The sequence below is a fragment of the Entelurus aequoreus genome, linkage group LG04 (assembly GCF_033978785.1).
Source record: "Entelurus aequoreus isolate RoL-2023_Sb linkage group LG04, RoL_Eaeq_v1.1, whole genome shotgun sequence".
Lineage (NCBI taxonomy): Eukaryota > Metazoa > Chordata > Actinopteri > Syngnathiformes > Syngnathidae > Entelurus > Entelurus aequoreus.
The window spans coordinates 9,936,294-9,959,053 of NC_084734.1; the positions used below are offsets into that span (position 1 = coordinate 9,936,294).

Sequence of the window (22,760 nt, forward strand, 5' to 3'; positions counted from 1 at the left end):
AAGTCTTATGCAGAGTTACTGTCGTCGTGACGATAGTCAAGCATTTGTTTTTAAAGTTATAGCTTGAGGTGAAAGACAAAAGACTTGGTAAGGAAGCACATTCCATTGAGATCACATGAGCTGGCGTTCACAGGTCCTAGGCAGGGCAGCTGGCTGCTACTTTTCAGCCTAAACACAACTTTACAAATTCAAATAACATCAATATTTCAAACAGGTCCTAGGCAGGGCAGCTGGCTGCTACTTTTCAGCCTAAACACAACTTTACAAATACAAATAACATAAATATTTCAAACAGGTCCTAGGCAGGGCAGCTGGCTGCTACTTTTCAGCCTAAACACAACTTTACAAATACAAATAACAAATATTTCAAACAGGTCCTAGGCAGGGCAGCTGGCTGCTACTTTTCAGCCTAAACACAACTTTACAAATACAAATAACATAAATATTTCAAACAGGTCCTAGGTAGGGCAGCTGGCTGCTACTTTTCAGCCTAAACACAACTTTACAAATTCAAATAACATCAATATTTCAAACAGCAATAAATGCATTGTGAGACTTTTACTTAAGGAACTTCACAGGAGAGTGTGAATTATCAACATCATTTTGGATCCACCCTAGTGGATTGATTGATGGATTGAGACTTTTATTAGTAGGTTGCACAGTGAAGTACATATTCCGTACAATTGACCACTAAATGGTAACACCCGAATAAGTTTTTCAACTTGTTTAAGTCGGGGTCCACTTAAATTGATTCATGATACAGATATATACTATCAGATATACTATCATCATAATACAGTCATCACACAAGATAATCACATTGAATTATTTACATTATTTACAATCAGGGGTGTGGAGGGGGGGGGGGGGTATGGACAGCAAGTAGTGGACATAGAGAGAGAGAGAGAGAGAGAGAGAGAGAGAGAGAGAGAGAGAGAGAGAGAGAGAGAGAGAGAGAGAGAGAGAGAGAGAGAGAGAGAGAGAGAGAGAGAGAGAGAGATCAGAAGGCATAAGAAAAAGTATCTGCATTTGATTGTTTACATTTGATTATTAGCAATCCGGGGAGGGTGTTAGTTAAGGGTTGTAGCTGCCTGGAAGTGAACTTTTATTGCGGTTTTGAAGGAGGATAGAGATGCCCTTTCCTTTACACCTGTTGGGAGCGCATTCCACATTGATGTGGCATAGAAAGAGAATGAGTTAAGACCTTTGTTAGTTCGGAATCTGGGTTTAACGTGGTTAGTGGAGCTCCCCCTGGTGTTGTGGTTATAGCGGTCATTAAGGAAGTAGTTTGACATGTACTTCGGTATCAGGGAGGTGTAGTGGATTTTATAGACTAGGCTCAGTGCAAGTTGTTTAACTCTGTCCTCCACCCTGAGCCAGCCCACTTTGGAGAAGTGGGTAGGAGTGAGGTGGGATCTGGGGTGGAGGTCTAGAAGTAACCTGACTAGCTTGTTCTGGGATGTTTGGAGTTTAGATTTGAGGGTTTTGGAGGTGCTAGGGTACCAGGAGGTGCATGCGTAATCGAAAAAGGGTTGAACGAGAGTTCCCGCCAGAATCCTCAAGGTGCTTTTGTTGACCAGAGAGCAGATTCTGTAGAGAAATCTCGTTCGTTGGTTAACCTTTTTGATTAACTTGGTTGCCATTTTATCACAGGAAAGCTTAGCCTCTAGAATGGAACCTAGGTAGGTGACCTCATCTTTCCTGGTGATAACAATGTCACCCACTTTTATGGTGAAGTCATTGACTTTCTTAAGGTTGATGTGGGACCCAAACAGGATGGATTCTGTTTTACCCAAGTGTATGGATAGCTTGTTGTCAGCGAGCCAGGTGCAAGTTCTACAGAGCTCAGCACTGAGGATTTTCTCCACCTGTGACTTGTTCTTGTCGGATACCAGCAGGGCAGAGTCATCCGCAAACAAAAACAATTCACAGTGGCATGCCGATGACATGTCGTTTATGTATATTAGGAACAGTAAAGGTCCCAATATACTGCCTTGGGGGACTCCACAGCTCACCGAGAGGGGGGGGGGGGGGCACGGTGCCGTTCACCTCTACCACCTGCTCCCTCCCCTCCAAGTAAGATTGCATCCAGCTCCATGAGTTTTTGTTAAATGTCAATGATCAAAGTTAAGATAAGGACTTTTTAGAGTGTTTTGCCTCCTTTTACGCTGTTAAAATAGTCATAATTTGTGGGGAATGTGAAGACAAAACAACAACTTGTGCACTTTCATGGGAATTGAGAATTTGACTATGACGAACAATAGTTAGTGTAGGTGTGCACCACCAGCAGGTCTTTCTGAAGAACTCAGTTTGTTAATGAGGCCGTAAATGTAATGTGTTGTTGTAGTTGTGAGGTTGCCAAGGCAGGATTGTGATGAGTCCTTCACATGTGAACGCTGGCAGACAACAAATTATATAAGGGTACTTGAAAGACCACATCGCCGGCCCGGTTTTTCCAGACCGATTATGAGGAATCTCTGGATTTTGAATGGAAAGGAAGAACAGGTTGGCCTTGTGGACTTGACAGAGATGCCATTAAAGACATGTCTCTCAGACCCCAGCTTTCACTTGCAACTATGTTCACTCTCTCATGGGGGTGGGCTGCAATTGCTCCAGGGGGTACAGCCTAAGAACAATAATCCCTTGAGAAGAAAGACCCTCATGTGACAACTCTTCTTGTAATAACTCAAGAGTCTTTTCACCGGGATACTCCAATATGCATCAGCTGTTTGATTGCTGAGATTAAAAGGTTTTAAGAGCAGAGCTAGGATTATGCAGTGTAATACCAGCATGCCTGTAAAATCTTATGGCTATAATAGCATGATGAATTTGTCACATGATTTCACACTAACAGGCCTCAGTTGACTATAATCATGACTACAATGAGCATAAAAATGATCATCATTATTTTTTACAAAGCAGCTCAAAGAGTCCTTCCTATGTTGTCAAAACTCATTATTGGCTAACATTTGTTTTCAAAGTTCTCTAGAACAGTGGTCCCCAACCACTGGGCCGCGCAAAAAAAAATTTTTTTAATTTTTTTTTTTTTTTTAATTAAATCAACATAAAAAACACAATATATACATATTGTGTATGTGTATGTCAATATAGATCAATACAGTCTGCAGGGATACAGTCCGTAAGCACACATGATTGTATTTCTTTATGAAAAAAAAAATGAAAAAAAATCCCCCCCCCCCCCCCCTCACACTCCCCCACCGGTCCGTGGGACAAATTTTCAAGCGTTGACCGGTCCCCAGCTACAAAAAGGTTGGGGACCACTACTCTAGAATTATCGTAAGCATTCCGCTACACCAGAGGTGTCAAACCCTTTTAGCTCAGAGGCCGCATGGAGGAAAATCTATTTGAACTCACGGCATAATAACTTAAAAATAAAGACAACTTCTAAATCGTTTTCTTTGTCTTATTTTGGCAAAAAAATAGGACAAAGCACATTCTGAAAATGTAGACATTACAAATAATCCTCTTGGAAAAACACTTCAAGTTAGTTGAAAATTCTGAAAAATTGTTGCAATTCCAAAAGCAACATGAAGAACACAATGAACTTGGACTTTGTCTCAGTGTGTTTATAAAACCATTGAAATGTAAGCAAGCACTTGTTGTTTAGTACTTTGACGTTGGCAGTTCACCATTAAAGACGTGTTCTCAAGTTGACACCCACAACTGCCACAACACATTCATTTATCACCATTCAAATATAAAATATTCTAATATAAACAAATCAGAATGGTCTAAATCAAGGTAATTAACTACACAATTAACCAATGTGAACATAGTAGACTTAAGGATCAAATAAACTAGAACAAACACAACAAATGTAGAAAGACATGTTTACAATGGAGTTCAGGGTGCGTGTTATGCATTCAACCAGTTGTAAGCACTGCATGGAACTCTAGCAAGAAGATGACGGTCATGTTGGCTTAAGTCTTTGCATCTTACCGTTTTGTTCTTTTATTTTTTGAATGGATCATTTACAATGAAAGAAGGTATTGTGTGTCGCTACACCAGGAGCAGCTGATTGCGTGCACCTGCACTGGTTGGAGTAGTAGCAGCCAATCCAGAGGGTGCTTAAAGTCAGCTGACACGTCATCTTTAAACAGTGTCTTGTGTAATGTGAGTTACACTTGAATTGCTATTGCCACATCCAGTCGGCACATTTAGAACAGCAGTTTCTTTCATTAAAAAAATGCAGCTCATTTTTATATGTAGCAAACAGATCTCACGCGCCGTGGGCCGGAATAAACCTGATCGGCCCGCGGGCCGTACATTTGTGCAAAAGGGGGTGAACAATGGTCTTATTCTGGTAAAAGGTGGAGATACTGTAGCCCCTTTGGTAGCAAGTTTTATAAAGAACTAAAATCGGCCGAAGTCCATCCATCTATTTTCAGTCAATCATAGGGAACATTGTATATAAATATAATCATTCACACCTACGGATCATTTATAGTCTCCAATGAACCTAACGTGCATGTTACGGGGAAGACATATTACCCGGAAAAACACAAATGGCCAAGCAGAGATTCAGCCAAAACACATTCCTGGAAATCTAATTATTGTTTTTATAGCAGTTATTTCCTGCACGGAGAAGCCATGTCCTGCCAAGTCTGGCCTTTGTTATAGTACCTTCTGCATTGGAGAAATGTGAGGAAAAAACAGGAGAAGTACTCATCACTCAGGTCCAGTCTCCCCACTGTAGCATCCAAACAAAGGCTCGTTTGATTCCACACTTTCTCCTTTTTCTACTGTGGATCACGGATTTGTATTTTAAACCACCACGGACACTATACCCTCTAACATAACATAACATAGTGTTGATTGTAGCAGACCTGCAGCAGGACTTAACACTAACATAGTGTTGATTATAGCAGACCTGCAGCAGGACTTAACACTAACATAGTGTTGATTATAGCAGACCTGCAGCAGGACTTAAAACTAACATAGTGTTGATTATAGCAGACCTGCAGCAGGACTTAACACTAACATAGTGTTGATTGTAGCAGACCTGCAGCAGGACTTAACACTAACATAGTGTTGATTATAGCAGACCTGCAGCAGGACTTAACACTAACATAGTGTTGATTATAGCAGACTTGCAGCGGGATTTAACACTAACATAGTGTTGATTATAGCAGACCTGCAGCGGGACTGAACACTAACATAGTGTTGATTATAGCAGACCTGCAGCAGGACTTAAAACTAACATAGTGTTGATTATAGCAGACCTGCAGCAGGACTTAACACTAACATAGTGTTGATTGTAGCAGACCTGCAGCAGGACTTAACACTAACATAGTGTTGATTATAGCAGACCTGCAGCAGGACTTAACACTAACATAGTGTTGATTATAGCAGACTTGCAGCGGGATTTAACACTAACATAGTGTTGATTATAGCAGACCTGCAGCGGGACTGAACACTAACATAGTGTTGATTATAGCAGACCTGCAGCAGGACTTAACACTAACATAGTGTTGATTATAGCAGACCTGCAGCAGGACTTAAAACTAACATAGTGTTGATTATAGCAGACCTGCAGCAGGACTTAACACTAACATAGTGTTGATTGTAGCAGACCTGCAGCAGGACTTAACACTAACATAGTGTTGATTATAGCAGACCTGCAGCAGGACTTAACACTAACATAGTGTTGATTATAGCAGACTTGCAGCGGGATTTAACACTAACATAGTGTTGATTATAGCAGACCTGCAGCGGGACTGAACACTAACATAGTGTTGATTATAGCAGACCTGCAGCAGGACTTAACACTAACATAGTGTTGATTATAGCAGACCTGCAGCAGGACTTAACACTAACATAGTGTTGATTACAGCAGACCTGCAGCAGGACTTAACACTAACATAGTGTTGATTATAGCAGACCTGCAGCAGGACTTAACACTAACATACTGTTGATTATAGCAGACCTGCAGCAGCACTTAACACTAACATCGTGTTGATTATAGCAGACCTGCAGCAGGACTTAACACTAACATAGTGTTGATTGTAGCAGACCTGCAGCAGGACTTAACACTAACATAGTGTTGATTATAGCAGACCTGCAGCAGGACTTAACACTAACATAGTGTTGATTGTAGCAGACCTGCAGCAGGACTTAACACTAACATAGTGTTGATTATAGCAGACTTGCAGCGGGATTTAACACTAACATAGTGTTGATTATAGCAGACCTGCAGCGGGACTGAACACTAACATAGTGTTGATTATAGCAGACCTGCAGCAGGACTTAACACTAACATAGTGTTGATTATAGCAGACCTGCAGCAGGACTTAACACTAACATAGTGTTGATTATAGCAGACCTGCAGCAGGACTTAACACTAACATAGTGTTGATTATAGCAGACCTGCAGCGGGACTTAACACTAACATCGTGTTGATTATAGCAGACCTGCAGCGGGACTTAACACTAACATAGTGTTGATTATAGCAGACCTGCAGCGGGACTTAACACTAACATAGTGTTGATTATAGCAGACCTGCAGCAGGACTCAACACTAACATAGTGTTGATTGTAGCAGACCTGCAGCAGGACTTAACACTAACATAGTGTTGATTATAGCAGACCTGCAGCAGGACTCAACACTAACATAGTGTTGATTGTAGCAGACCTGCAGCAGGACTTAACACTAACATCGTGTTGATTATAGCAGACCTGCAGCAGGACTCAACACTAACATAGTGTTGATTGTAGCAGACCTGCAGCAGGACTTAACACTAACATAGTGTTGATTATAGCAGACCTGCAGCAGGACTTAACACTAACATAGTGTTGATTATAGCAGACCTGCAGCAGGACTTAACACTAACATACTGTTGATTATAGCAGACCTGCAGCAGGACTTAACACTAACATAGTGTTGATTATAGCAGACCTGCAGCAGGACTCAACACTAACATAGTGTTGATTGTAGCAGACCTGCAGCAGGACATAACAGTAACATAATTATAGCAGACCTGCAGCAGGACTTAACACTAACATAGTGTTGATTATAGCAGACCTGCAGCAGGACTTAACACTAACATAGTGTTGATTATAGCAGACCTGCAGCAGGACTTAACACTAACATAGTGTTGATTATAGCAGACCTGCAGCAGGACTTAACACTATCATAGTGTTGATTATAGCAGACCTGCAGCAGGACTTAAAACTAACATAGTGTTGATTATAGCAGACCTGCAGCAGGCACGACCCAGGAACTGAACCGCAGCTTGTCTAGACGGATGCTTTCATGCACACTGCATAGATGGATGTATCCTACATACCCACTTTGAACTGGGACGTCTGGTCGTCCGGGTCCGCATGCTCCTTCACCAGCATCAAGTGCAGGATGCCAAAAGAGTTCTGAATTCCAAAGATGGACCCATTGCACCAGGTTGCTGCCAGAACCACCAGCCAGCCAAAACCTCCTTCGGGGGGCACGAATCCTGCGCCGTGCCTGTCCACTGGAACCGCCGGGTCCGCTTCGAGACCCGGGCATGAGATGGGCTCGCAGTCGGTGTCGATCAGCTGGACGCTGCTGTCCTCCTGCGGGACTTTGCTGTCCTCCTGCGGGACTTTGCCGTCCTCCTGCGGGACTTTGCCCTCGCTGCCAGCTGCTGGCTCATCTTTCCTCGGACCCACTTCTAGACTAGCATCGTCTTCAGTCTCGGACTCTCCGCTTGGCGGCAGCACCTGATCCTTGCCCATGTCTAGCGCCGAGGAGACTGTGGGCTCTGGTCTAGCGCCGAGGAGACTGCGGGCTCTTGGCGCACAGACATGAGATGTAGGTCACTGACATAAGCCTGTATTTGAATAGCAAACGTGATTGGCCCTCATTCAAAACCTGGACAACACGTCGATGCACTCAGTCCAGCATGTGTCATGCCAACGGAATTATTGCGATCTTTAAAAAGTCCTGAAAAGATGTTTACTTTTCTGTCTTGCTCGCTCCTGGGCCCATCAACCCGCGACAACACAACACCGCCCTCGCGTTCCGACCAAGGCCGTCCTCACGTCAATTGTTGAAACAACATGCGCCGCCAGGATAGTAAATGTTCCACAGGCTGTCCTGTCCCGTCCACGCCGTCCGCAGCGCCGCCTGTCCGCCAGTCATTCAGCGGCTAACTCACGCCCTCCTTCCTGGCACACTGACGGTTAGGAGGCGGAGCAATGGCGGCGCTGGCTCTTCGGCTCTTTCCGGATAATTGACGAAGATGCACGAGCTAACTCAACAGCTAAGTCACGCCCTCCTTCCTGTCACACTGACGGCTACGAGTCGGGCCAAAGGCGGCGCTGGTTCTTCGGCTCTTTCCGGATAATTGACGAAGATGCACGAACGTGTCGCGGCAGACTGCACTCTTAGCTTCTTAGCTAACAAAACATTTAGAACAATTTAGACACTCGGTAGTAGGCTCATGTTAGTATTAAAGCCTATTTATTGCTCATTTACACAAATGTTGTCGTTGACGCTAATTTATTTAAAAATAACTTCATCCAAACTGGGACTGTGATAACTTCCTCTCAATTTTACTTAATCGCCTTCCTTTCTTTCTTTGTGTGTTTGTGCAGCCAGCGGAGGACAAAGCTGTTATGTCAGCCTTGAAATGGGCTGATTATTTCTCTTCTCTGGAAACTCACAAAACTGGGTCAACTGTCCAATTTGTAAACAAAGAACGGCCTCCTTTCTTCCACCATACTTTACCATGTTGGTATGTTCCCTTCCTTTCCCTCTTAACAGTGTATTTTCAACATATATACACTTTTCACATCATCACATATTTGACATCATTTCATGTCCGAAAAGTAGTAGGCCTTTTTAATCCTGCTCATTTTCTACTCACAGTAATAACAATTACTAACACATTTCTGCTCTCAATTTCTTCACAATTTACATCAATTCATTGTAAATACAACAGTTATCTTTATATGAAGTGAAGGCAGTTATGAGTCACTTAATAAGAGGAATACAATCTTATTTTCAATACATTGAAGACAATTATCATGCTTCTTCTTTTTTGTACTTTGTAAATAATGGTTGTCTCTTTGTACAAACCCTGTTTCCATATGAGTTGGGAAATTGTGTTAGATGTAAATATAAACGGAATACAATGATTTGCAAATCATTTTCAACCCATATTCAATTGAATGCACTACAAAGACAAGGTATTTGATGTTCAAACTCAAACTTTATTTTCTTTTTTGCAAATAATAATATGTTCACCACTGTGTTACATGGCCTTTCTTTACAGGCCAGTCTAGTACCCGCACTCTTTTACTATGAAGCCACGTTGATGTAACTCGTGGCTTGGCATTCTCTTGCTGAAATAAGCAGGGGCATCCATGGTAACGTTGCTTGGATGGCAACATATGTTGCTCCAAAACCTGTATGTACCTTTCAGCATTAATGGCGCCTTCACAGATGTGTAAGTTACCCATGTCTTGGGCACTAATACACCCCCATACCATCACACATGCTGGCTTTTCAACTTTGCGCCTATAACAATCCGGATGGTTCTGTTCCTCTTTGGTCCGGAGGACACGACGTCCACAGTTTCCAAAAACAATTTGAAATGTGGACTCGTCAGACCACAGAACACTTTTCCACTTTGTATCAGTCCATCTTAGATGAGCTCAGGCCCAGCAAAGCCGACGGCGTTTCTGGGTGTTGTTGATAAATGGTTTTCGCCTTGCATAGGAGAGTTTTAACTTGCACTTACAGATGTAGCGACCAACTGTAGTTACTGACAGTGGGTTTCTGAAGTGTTCCTGAGCCCATGTGGTGATATCCTTTACACACTGATGTTGCTTGTTGATGCAGTACAGCCTGAGGGATGGAAGGTCACGGGCTTAGCTGCTTACGTGCAGTGATTTCTCCAGATTCTCTGAACCCTTTGATGATATTACGGAGCGTAGATGGTGAAATCCCTAAATTCCTTGCAATAGCTGGTTGAGAAAGGTTTTTCTTAAACTGTTCAACAATTTGCTCAGGCATTTGTTGACAAAGTGGTGACCCTCGCCCCATCCTTGTTTGTGAATGACTGAGCATTTCATGGAATCTACTTTTATACCCAATCATGGCACCCACCTGTTCCCAATTTGCCTGTTCACCTGTGGGATGTTCCAAATAAGTGTTTGATGAGCATTCCTGAACTTTATCAGTATTTTTTGCCACCTTTCCCATTTTTTTTTTTATCAGTTTGAACATCAAATATGTTGTCTTTGTAGCATATTCAACTGAATATGGGTTAAAAATGATTTGCAAATCATTGTATTCCGTTTATATTTACATCTAACACAATTTCCCAACTCATATGGAAACTGGGTTTGTAAATAATTGTAGTTTGAACCGTTGTTTGACCTAGTTCCATCATTTATTCCACATACTGATACACTAATGATTTAAATTGCATACAGTGTTTTAAGTTATGTTATATTCCTCCTCTTTTGTTTGCATGAAAATGTCCTGCATAATCTGTACAATATCATCAGCAAATACACTTATTCATGAATGAAGTTCATTGTTCAGTCGTGGTTTCTCATGAGTTGCTGTGTGCAATGTTTTAATCATATATTACAAAACCATGCAATGTTGTAATCATATATTACAAAACCACGCAATGTTGTAATCATATATTACAAAACCATGCAATGTTGTAATCATATATTACAAAACCATGCAATGTTGTTATCATACATTACAAAACCATGCAATGTTGTGCAGCACGGTGGACCAGGGGTTAGTGCATGTGCCCCACAATAAGAAGGTCCTGAGTTCAATCCCGGGCTCGGGATCTTTCCGTGTGGAGTTTGCATGTTCTCCCCGTGACTGCGTGGGTTCCCTCCGGGTACTTCGGCTTCCTCCCACCTCCAAAGACATGCACTTGGGATAGGTTGATTGGCAACACTAAATTGGCCCTAGTGTGTGAATGTGAGTGTGAATGTTGTCTATCTGTGTTGGCCCAGTGATGAGGTGGTGACTTGTCCAGGGTGTACCCTGCCTTCCACCCGAATGTAGCTGAGATAGGCTCCAGCACCCCCCGCGACCCCGAAAGGGACAAGCGGTAGAAAATGGATGGAGGGATGCAATGTTGTAATCATATATTACAAAACCAATGCACTTATCTGTTCTGTAAAGTTCAAATTTGAATGACAATACAAAGGAAGTCTAAGTCTAAGGTCAGTAGAAAAGTTAGGTAGTTACATACATTGTTGCTTTCAGTAAGGTGCAAGGTCACTAACAGTGTGCACCACTAGGGGGTGCTGTAAGACTTCATGAAGACATCCATGAACCAGATCGTGTTTCATTGCAATTCTCAATAAACAGCACACATTTGTGGGCCTGCTGAGGTATTTTCACTGAAAAACGGTGTGAAGGACAAGTTGCAATGTGTTGTATTTATATTTTACAACATAAATGTATGCCATTACTTGTGGTTTGACAGACCCTCGTCAACACTTCACTGGCATTGCTTCTAGGACCCTCATCAAAAACATCAAATGTGTCTGAATTATTAGGCCTTTGGGAGCTTCCTTAATGCACAGCAACATACTGTACTGTACCATATTTTTACACAATAACTGGTAACAGGAAAGATGAGGTCACCTACCTACAGTAGGTTCCATTCTAGAGGCTAATCTTTCCTGTGATAAAATGGCAACCAAGGTAATCAAAAAGGTCAACCAACGAACGAGATTTCTTTATAGAATCTCCTCTCTGGTCAACAAAAGCACCATGAGGATTCTAGCGGGAACTCTCGTTCAACCCTTTTTCCATTACGCATGCACCTCCTGGTAACCTAGCACCTCCAAAACCCTCAAATATAAACTCCAAACTTCCCAGAACAAGCTAGTCAGATTACTTCTAGACCTCCACCCCAGATCACACCTCACTCCTACCCACTTTTTGAAAGTGGGCTGGCTCAGGGTGGAGGACAGAGTAAAACAACTTGCACTGAGCCTAGTCTATAAAATCCACTACACCTCCCTGATACCGAAGTACATGTCAAACTACTTCCTTAACATAAATGACCGCCATAACCACAACACCAGGGGGAGCTCCACTAACCACGTTAAACCCAGATTCCGAACTAACAAAGGTCTTAACTCATTCTCTGTCTATGCCACATCAATATGGAATGCACTCCCAACAGGTGTAAAAAAAAAAGGGCATCTGTATCCTCCTTCAAAACCGCACTAAAAGTACACTTCCAGGCAACTTCAACCCTAAACTAACACCCTCCCTGGATTGTTAAATGTGAATAATAAAATGTAGATACTTTGTCTTATGCTTTCTGATCTCTCTCTCTATGTCCACTACTTGCTGTACATATCCTACCAAGTCAGACCTACACTGTTTCAATGTCCATTTCTCTGTTCTCAATTGTTGATGACTGAAGTGATGATAACAACCAAACCTAATACCCCCCCCCCCCCCCACATCCCACACCCCGGATTGTAAATAATATAAATAATTCAATGTATATACCCTGATGATTATCTTGTGTGATGACTGATAGTATATATCTGTATCATGAATCAATTTAAATGGACCCCGACTTAAACAAGTTGAAAAACTTATTCGGGTGTTACCATTTAGTGGTCAATTGTACGGAATTTGTACTTAACTGTGCAACCTACTAATAAAAGTCTCAATCAATCAATCAATCAAACTAGTGAGTAATAGAGAATATGGAGTGACTTTTTTTGTCCAGTACATATTTTTGCTTCACTCATTATTGATGTGTTTCTTGCCACCTTACACTATATATTTTATATGAGATTTCCAGTTCATTTGATCATCTATTGTTACACCCAAAAATGTGATTTCATTTACTCTTTTAATGTCTACTCCGTCTATTTGTATTTGTGTTTGACTTTGGTTACTGCTGTTATGAAATAGCATTATTTTAGTTTTACTAAGACGGGATGGGACGGACTTTATTCATCCCACAATATCAAGAATAGTCTGTTTTTGTCAAACCTTATTATTGTTATTATTTGTATTAGCGTCTTTGTGTTCTCACTTGAACAAAACGCAGTAGTACCGTCTACAAATAAGACTAATTTTAAGTCTTTTGTAACTTTTCAAATGTCAATTATATTATATAAAGATCTATCCCTGGGGTACGCCTCAGGATATATTTAGACGTGTGCTTGCCTTGCTTCACGTATTGCTTCGAAACATTACAAATGTAAGTATTTGTGTGTGTTTAATGCAGAGGCTAATTCTACTTCGAACACAACACATTACAGTCCTTTTTCCATGTTTTCCTGTCATATAGCGAGAATATACCTACTGCACAAATAGAAACTTCATATAAAAAGTCACTTTAAATCAGAATTGACAATGTTATGAATCATTTTGTGACTGACATGTGACTGTTATTTCAAATAAGACTGTGTTCAGACTGTGATTAACATGAATTTAATGCATCCGATTGTGAAAATGTTCCTCCTTGATTTCTGAGATTCTTTAGTTTGTGCCAGACTAAACGTCACTGTCTGAATGAGTCATTAGATGGTTATAATCGACATTACCACTGGGTCACATGTTACCAATTTAGAAAGAGCTATGGCATTGTCCATCATTAGGCCTAAAATAGGACTTCACACAACTTCACACAACTACCATGGGAATTCACCATAGTGTAACAGGGTGTAAGAGGGGATCGGCCACGGCCAATAGCAGAGCTTCCTGTAAAATGGGAATAGTTGAACTCCTTAGAGATGTGTGTGTAGGAAGGGAATGACTATGAAGAGGCCCACACATTTCTCAGACATGATAAAGTCCTGTGATGAACACAGACAACCAGAATGGATTGGTCTCAACTTGCACAATGGCTGTAGGTTAGTGTAATAAATGGTGACTTGTACAGCGTAATGACTTGTTTTCCATGAGTTAGGCAATGTTGTGACACCACCTTCAGTGGTTTTGGAGGGCAAACGTGCACAAACACGCTGCAATGGTGGGAGAGGAATTCTGCACTGGCAAGCCACTTTTATTTGGAGTAGTGTGACTCACTCTGTATTCCACAGGGGCCTTATAGCACCACAGCTTGTACAAAACATCAACAAGTCCAATGATACAAACCGCACAGTTATAAACACTCTGTATTCAAACTATGTCGACTTTTTAGAATATCAGCAAAGATCCAATCCGAGCTCAGTTATGTTTTTAGTCATAGATGAGATATGACATCGGTGAAGACTAAACAACCATATCCATGGGGGAATCTAGATGGTGTGCGCTACCTGTATTGTGCAACTTAGAGGGCGACTAGACTTCAGACAGGGTGGGTACAACATTCCCTTGATTACTCCAAACAAGGCTGTGGCACTAAAAAGTAAGATGAACAAAAGTGTTAAGGGACAAAGGAACCCTTTTAAGGACTAGTTGCTCCCTTTTGTAGTAAAATGTAAGCCCTCTAGCATAGATGTGTGAAAGGTATATGTTGTTTAAGGACTGTTGAAATGACCAAATATGATATGGGATGTCCCTCAGTAGAACATAGCCCTCCACCAACCTCTTTGGTACACTACTCACAACATAGACCTCCACCAACCTCTTTGGTACACTACTCACAACAAGAGGTACTACTCACAACATAGACCTCCACCAACCTCTTTGGCACACTACTCACAACATAGACCTCCACCAACCTCTTTGGCACACTACTCCCAACATAGACCTCCACCGACTTCTTTGGTACACTACTCACAACATAGACCTTCACCAACCTCTTTGGCACACTACTCACAACATAGACCTCCACCAACCTCTTTGGTACACTACTCACAACATAGACCTCCACCAACCTCTTTGGCACACTACTCACAACATAGACCTCCACCAACCTCTTTGGTACACTACTCACAGCATAGACCTCCACCAACCTCTTTGGTACACTACTCACAACATAGACCTCCACCAACCTCTTCGGTACACTACTCACAACATAGACCTCCACCAACTTCTTTGGTACACTACTCACAACATAGACCTCCACCAACCTCTTTGGTACACTACTCACAACATAGACCTCCACCAACCTCTTTGGTACACTACTCACAACATAGACCTCCACCAACCTCTTTGGTACACTACTCACAACAAGAGGTACTACTCACAACATAGACCTCCACCAACCTCTTTGGTACACTACTCACAACATAGACCTTCACCAACCTCTTTGGTACACTACTCACAACATAGACCTCCACCGACCTCTTTGGTACACTACTCACAACATAGACCTCCACCAACCTCTTTGGTACACTACTCACAACATAGACCTCCACCAACCTCTTTGGTACACTACTCACAACATAGGCCTCCACCATTCTCTTTGGTACACTAGTCACAACATAGACCTTCACCGACCTCTTTGGCACACTACTCACGGCATAGACCTCCATCTACCTCTTTGGTACACTACTCACAACATAGACCTCCACCAACCTCTTTGGTACACTACTCACAACATAGACCTCCACCGACCTCTTTGGTACACTAGTCACAACATAGACCTCCACCAACCTCTTTGGTACACTACTCACAACATAGACCTCCACCAACCTCTTTGGTACACTACTCAAAACATAGACCTCCACCGACCTCTTTGGTACACTAGTCACAACATAGACCTCCACCGACCTCTTTGGTACACTACTCACAACATAGACCTCCACCAACCTCTTTGGTACACTAGTCACAACATAGACCTCCACCGACCTCTTTGGTACACTACTCACAACATAGACCTCCACCTACCTCTTTGGTACACTACAAAGAGTGTTAATCTAAGTTATGTAGTTTTTCCCCAGGCACCTTCATTTTAGTCTTAAGACTTGGACCAATTTGCTTATTTTAAGTAATTCAATATGTACAACATGTAAAAATCATAACGAGGAAGTTGACAATATTACCACACATGTCGACATATACAGAACTAGCCACAGAATTAGAATTTCAGAAGTGGGGGGCAGAGGGATTAAATGAAGAGATTAAAGGCAAGTTTTGGAGTCGTATGAATGGGAAACAAATTGTTCAGTAATTATTTTTTGTATGAAATAACACAATCAACTCTGTTTTTTGTAGATTGCATTATGATTTTTTTGTTTACCTTTTATGTCCTGGCTAGGAATCGAACCATGTCTACAAAGAACCCAAACATGAATGACAAACTACTCGTTCTTATTCCCTCAGCGCAAGTTTTACTCAACAACATAACTATCTTTGAGTGGAGCGCTAGACTCCTCCTGTGTGGATTGTGTTATCCATCTTACTTCTTTGTGATTCACATTGCTGTGCGGAGGCCAGTTTGCTCCTATTTTGCATCTGAAAGCAGATTGGTCAGCTGCTGCGTGCTGTCAATCATTGTTACGTTGGCAGGGCAGACCCCCAAAATCTAATCAATGAGCTTGAGGGCGGTCTAAAACGACAAGTTCGAATGGCTGTTTTCCACCTGGCACAAGTGTTTGACTTGTCTCCTTTCAATAGTGTAAAACATTTTTGGGACATAAAAAATGGTCAAGGGGAAAAAGTTGCTTATTGAAAAAGTGCATGTTTGTAAGCAAACAAGTTTCATAGAAATCACCCCTTTGGCCATTTCTTAGTAATAATATGAACTAGAAAAGCATTGATGGATTGAGACTTTTATTAGTAGGTTGCACAGTGAAGTACATATTCCGTACAATTGACCACTAAATGGTAACACCCGAATAAGTTTTTCAACTTGTTTAAGTCGGGGTCCACTTAAATTGATTCATGATACAGATGTATACTATCAGATATATACTATCATCATAATACAGTCATCACACAAGATAATCACATTGAATTATTTACAATCAGGGGTGTGTGTGTGGGGGGGGGGGGGGGGGTAGGATATGGACAGCAAGTAGTGGACATAGAGAGAGAGAGAGAGAGAGATCAGAAGGCATAAGAAAAAGTATCTGCATTTGGTTGTTTACATTTGATTATTAGCAATCCGGGGAGTGGTGTTAGTTTAGGGTTGTAGCTGCCTGGAGGTGAACTTTTATTGCGGTTTTGAAGGAGGATAGAGATGCCCTTTCTTTTATACCTGTTGGGAGCGCATTCCACATTGATGTGGCATAGAAAGAGAATGAGTTAAGACCTTTGTTAGTTCGGAATCTGGGTTTAACGTGGTTAGTGGAGCTCCCCCTGGTGTTGTGGTTATGGCGGTCATTTACGTTAAGGAAGTAGTTTGACATGTACTTCGGTATCAGGGAGGTGTAGTGGATTTTATAGACTAGGCTCAGTGCAAGTTGTTTAACTCTGTCCTCCACCTTGAGCCAGCCCACTTTGGAAAAGTGGGTAGGAGTGAGGTGGGATCTGGGGTGGAGGTCTAGAAGTAACCTGACTAGCTTGTTCTGGGATGTTTGGAGTTTAGATTTGAGGGTTTTGGAGGTGCTAGGGTACCAGGAGGTGCATGCGTAATCGAAAAAGGGTTGAACGAGAGTTCCCGCCAGAATCCTCATGGTGCTTTTGTTGACCAGAGAGGAGATTCTGTAGAGAAATCTCGTTCGTTGGTTAACCTTTTTGATTACCTTGGTTGCCATTTTATCACAGGAAAGTGGAACCTAGGTAGGTGACCTCGGACAGCGTAGCCCCTCACCAGGCCCTATCTCCAAAAAGTCAAAACTTCCTGAATCCGAAATGCCGTTTTGTTCCTTATCCCAATTCTGACATGTCTGACATCTGAAAGGTAGATGAAAATCCGCTGATAACCTTCGAGCTATCTGTAATGCACTGAAAGAAACTCTCTGCAGGCTGCCAGCATACACACACACACACACACACACACACACACACACACACAGAAGCATAAACGTAAGGTAACACATCAATCAATCAATCAATCAATGTTTATTTATATAGCCCTAAATCACAAGTGTCTCAAAGGGCTGTACAAGCCACAACGACATCCTCGGTACAGAGCCCACATACGGGCAAGGAAAAACTCACCCCAGTGGGACGTCGGTGAATGACTATGAGAAACCTTGGAGAGGACCGCATATGTGGGTAACCCCCCCCCTCTAGGGGAGACCGAAAGCAACGGATGTCGAGTACATGACATGTAAAGGTGGTTCCTTGAGGAAACATTTGCATAGATTCATTTTTACATACTATTTTCAAGTTACTTTTTTGCTCCCTTTCAAAAAAGCTCATTTTGAGAAGCAAAATCTTGACTTGGTATCATGCCGATAATACCAAGTCTAACATTCTAATGCTAGATCCTGGATGCATGTTGTGTATATGTCTATATCATGTAAATAACTCCGCTGCATAACTGCTTTGAGTAGTTAACAATAGAGGTTCAGGGCTAAAAGGTACGCTACGAGCTACAAAAGCCAAAAGCAGTGAAGTTGTCACGTTGTGTAAATGGTAAATAAAAAGAGAATACAGCAAATCCTTTTCAACTTATATTCAATTAAATAGACTGCAAAGACAAGATATTTCATGCTCACACTGAGAAACTTTGTTATATTTTGCAAATAATCATGAACTTAGAATTTAATGACAGCAACACATTGCAAAAAAGGCATTTTTACCAGTGTGTTACATGGCCTTTCCTTTTAAAGGCCTACTGAAACCCACTACTACCGACCACGCAGTCTGATAGTTTATATATCAATGATGAAATCTTAACATTAAAACACATGCCAATACGGCCGGGTTAACTTATAAAGTGCAATTTTAAATTTCCTGCCACACTTCCGGTTGAAAAACTCCTTTGGATATGATTTATGCGCGTGACGTCACAAAATGCACGGAAGTGTTTGGGCCCTATTGGACACAATACACAAAGCTCTGTTTTCTTCGACAAAATTCCACAGTATTCTGGACATCTGTGTTGGTGAATCTTTTGCAATTTTTTTAATGAACAATGGAGGCTGCAAAGAAGAACGTTGTAGGTGGGATCGATCGGTGTCTTAGCGGCTAAGTACAATACTTACAGCAACACAACAAGGACTACTTACCCTGATAGAAGACGCCTAGCCGATGCTTGCCGCCAAACCCACGGATGAAGTCCTTCGTCGCGCCGTTGATCGCTGGAACGCAGGTGAGCACGGCTGTTGATGGGAAGATGAGGGCTGGCTGGTGTAGGTGGAGCGCTAATGTTTTTATCATAGTTCTGTGAGGTCCGGTTGCTAAGTTGCTAAATTAGCCTTAGCGTCGTTAGCAACAGCATTGTTAAGCCTTACCAGGCTGAGAATTTTTAACCGTGTAGTTACATGTCCATGGTTTAATAGTATTGTTGATCTTCTGTCTATCCTTCCAGTCAGGGGTTTATTTATTTTGTTTCTATCTTCATTTGAGAACGATGCTATAACGTTAGCTCAGTAGCTAAGTGTGTCACCGATGTATTGTCTTGGAGATAAAAGTCACTTTAAATGTCCATTTCGCGTGCTGGACTCTCATTTTCAAGAGGATATAGTATCCGAGGTGGTTTAAAATACAAATCCGTGATACACAATAGAAAAAGGAGAGAGTACATAGTTCTGTGAGGTCCGGTTGCTAAGTTGCTAAATTAGCCTTAGCGTCGTTAGCAACAGCATTGTTAAGCCTTACCAGGCTGAGAATTTTTAACCGTGTAGTTACATGTACATGGTTTAATAGTATTTTTGCTCTTCTGTCTATCCTTCCAGTCAGGGGTTTATTTATTTTGTTTCTATCTTCATTTGAGAACGATGCTATCACGTTAGCTCAGTAGCTAAGTGTGTCACCGATGTATTGTCTTGGAGATAAAAGTCACTTTAAATGTCCATTTCGCGTGCTCGACTCTCATTTTCAAGAGGATATAGTATCCGAGGTGGTTTAAAATACAAATCCGTGATTCACATTAGAAAAAGGAGAGAGTGTGGAATCCAATGAGCCAGCTTGTACCTAAGTTACGGTCAGAGCGAAAAAAGATACGTCCATCACTGCCTCTCAAGTCCTTCACTGTAACGTTCCTCATCTACGAATCTTTCATCCTCGCTCAAATTAATGGGGTAATCGTCGCTTTGTCGCTCCGAATCTCTCTCGCTCCATTGTAAACAAAGGAAAATTGTGAGGAATATTACCTCCTGTGACGTCACGCTACTTCCGGTACAGGCAAGGCTTTTTTTTAATCAGCGAGCAAAAGTTGCGAACTTTATCATCGATTTTCTCTACTAAATCCTTTCAGCAAAAATATGGCAATATCGCGAAATGATCAAGTATGACACATAGAATGGATCTGCTATTCCCGTTTAAATAAATAAAAATCATTTCAGTAGGCCTTTAACAATACTCAGTAAAGGTTTGGGAATTGAGGAGACACATTTTTGAAGTGGAATTCTTTCCCATTCTTGCTTGATGTACAGCTTAAGTTGTTCAACAGTCTCCATTCTCCTATTTTAGCCTTCATATTGCACCACACATTTTCAATGTCTGGACTACAGGCAGGCCAGTCTAGTACCCGCACTCTTTTACTATGAAGCCACGCTGTTGTAACACGCGGCTTGGCATTGTCTTGCTGAAATAAGCAGGGGCATCCATGCTTGGATGGCAACATATGTTGCTCCAAAAGCTGTATGTACCTTTCAGCATTAATGGTGCCTTTACAGATGTGGAAGTTACCCATGCCTTGGCCACTAATACACCCCCATACCATCACACATGCTGGCTTTTACACTTTGACCCTAGAACAGTCCGGATGGTTCTTTTCCTCTTTGGTCCACAGTTTCTAAAAACAATTTGCAATGTGGACTTGTCAGACCACAAAACACTATTCCACTTTGCATCAGTCCATCTTAGATGAGCTCAGGCACAGCGAAGCGTTTCTGGGTGTTGTTGATAAATGGCTTTGGCTTTGCATAGTAGAATTTTAACTTGCACTTACAGATGTAGCGACCAACTGTAGTTACTGACAGTGGTTTTCCGAAGTGTCCCTGAGCCCATGTGGTGATATCCTTTAAACACTGATGTGGCTTTTTGATGCAGTACCGCCTGAGGGATCCAAGGTCATGGGCATTCAATGTTGGTTTTCAGTCTTGCTGCTTACGTGCAGTGATTTCTCCAGATTCTCTGAACCTTTTGATGATATTACGGAGCGTAGATGGTGAAATCCCTAAATTCCTTGCAATATCTGGTTGAGAAATGTTGTTCTTAAACTGTTCAACAATTTGCTCACGCATTTGTTGACAAAGTGGTGACCCTCGCCCCATTCCTTGTTTGGGAATGACTGAGCATTTCATGGAAGCTGCATTTAGACCCAATCGTGACACCCACCTGTTCCCTATTAGCCTGTTCACCTGTGGGATGTTCCAAATAATTCCTCAACTTTCTCAGTCTTTTTTGCTACTTATCTGCAAAATATAACGTTTTCCAGTTCAAACATGAAATATATTATATCTAATCAATTGAATATGAGGGCAGCACGGTGGGAGAGGGGTTAGTGCGTCTGCCGCACAATACGAAGGTCCTGAGTAGTCGTGAGTTCAATCCCGGCCTCTGGATCTTTCTGTGTGGAGTTTGCATGTCCTCCCCGTGACTGCGTGGGTTCCCTGCGGGTACTCCGGCTTCCTCCCACCTCCAAAGACATGCACCTGGGGATAGGTTGATTGGCAACACTAAATTGGCCCTAATGTGTGAATGTGAGTGTGAATGTTGTCTGTCTATCTGTGTTGGCCCTGCGATGAGGTGGCGACTTGTCCAGGGTGTACCCCGCCTTCTGCCCGATTGTAGCTGAAATAGGCTCCAGCGCCCCCCGCGACCCCGAAGGGAATAAGCGGTAGAAAATGGATGGATGGAATTGAATATAAGTTGAAAAGGATTTGCAAATCATTGTATTCTCTTTTTATTTACCATTTACACAACGTGACAACTTCACTGCTTTTGGGGTTTACATCGTGAACGTAATAACGGATTGCGGTATATAACTTACTTGTCCAAAGACAGTAGACACTGATCCAAGTAAAAGTAGTTTTTTTGGAAAATTTTCTTTAATTTGCCCGGTGATGGTGACACTATGGTCTTACAGTAGAAGGCTAAGCTAGCTACACAACACCTCAAGCTGACATTGCTAACACACATTTCTAACCTACTGTTTCATTGTCTCCTCCATTGGTATAGAGAGTAGTCACCGAGCCCGCCATTAAAAGTTGTTTTTAGGAAAATCCATCTTTTTGTGAAAGTTTGTGGGTGACGCAGGACTATTCTTTGCACAAGTGACTTCTTCACAATTGGAGGTGCATTGCCGCAAAACAAAAATGTGAGCTCGGCACTTCTTACTTCTTCATATGAGACTGGAGGTTTGAATCCAGTTCTGAGTTGGCTAATACAACCAATAACAGCATTTTCCTTGCCCTGATGTGGGATCTGAGCCCAGGATGTCCTTGTGGCTTGTGCAGCCCTTTGAGACACTCGTGATTTAGGGCTATATAAGTAAACTTTGATTGATTGATTGATTGATTTTCCTTTTTCAAGTCAAATCTTGGTCATTTTGTCGTCTAAACTACAGACGCGCACGCTTACACTAAAAATGGCGGACTGGATAGATTTATACCATATAAGTATAATCCCCTGGCCATGTTCCCATGTGGTGACGTCACTAAATGTGCACATTCCAAACAGACCGTTTGGAGGAAGTCGATTGGGAGGCAGTATTGTTTTATAAATATCTCTGCAATGCACAACAGCAGGCACCAATAGGTACGACAACTTGGTTGGGTCCCTTTAAAAAATTAGCT

The 22,760-nt window shown here is 41.9% G+C and overlaps 2 protein-coding genes across 3 annotated transcripts in view; one reads left to right on the forward strand and one right to left on the reverse strand.

Annotated features, from left to right (window-relative positions):
• Positions 1 to 8,230, reverse strand: part of slc16a2 (solute carrier family 16 member 2) — a 60,795-nt gene extending 52,565 nt beyond the window's left edge. The window contains exon 1 of one of the 2 annotated variants that reach the window (XM_062044167.1): positions 7,307 to 8,230. In XM_062044167.1, coding sequence (XP_061900151.1) covers positions 7,307 to 7,730 — 424 coding nt within the window. In that variant the 5' untranslated portion in view covers positions 7,731 to 8,230. The remainder of the gene's footprint in view (positions 1 to 7,306) is intronic. The other variant, XM_062044168.1, reaches the window with a different exon arrangement.
• Positions 8,231 to 8,269: 39 nt separating this feature from the next.
• Positions 8,270 to 22,760, forward strand: part of si:ch1073-303k11.2 (LRRN4 C-terminal-like protein) — a 32,300-nt gene continuing 17,809 nt past the window's right edge. Inside the window, exons 1-2 of the mRNA XM_062044171.1 lie at positions 8,270 to 8,439; positions 8,592 to 8,731. The gene's annotated coding sequence lies outside the window, so the exon portion shown is untranslated. The remainder of the gene's footprint in view (positions 8,440 to 8,591; positions 8,732 to 22,760) is intronic.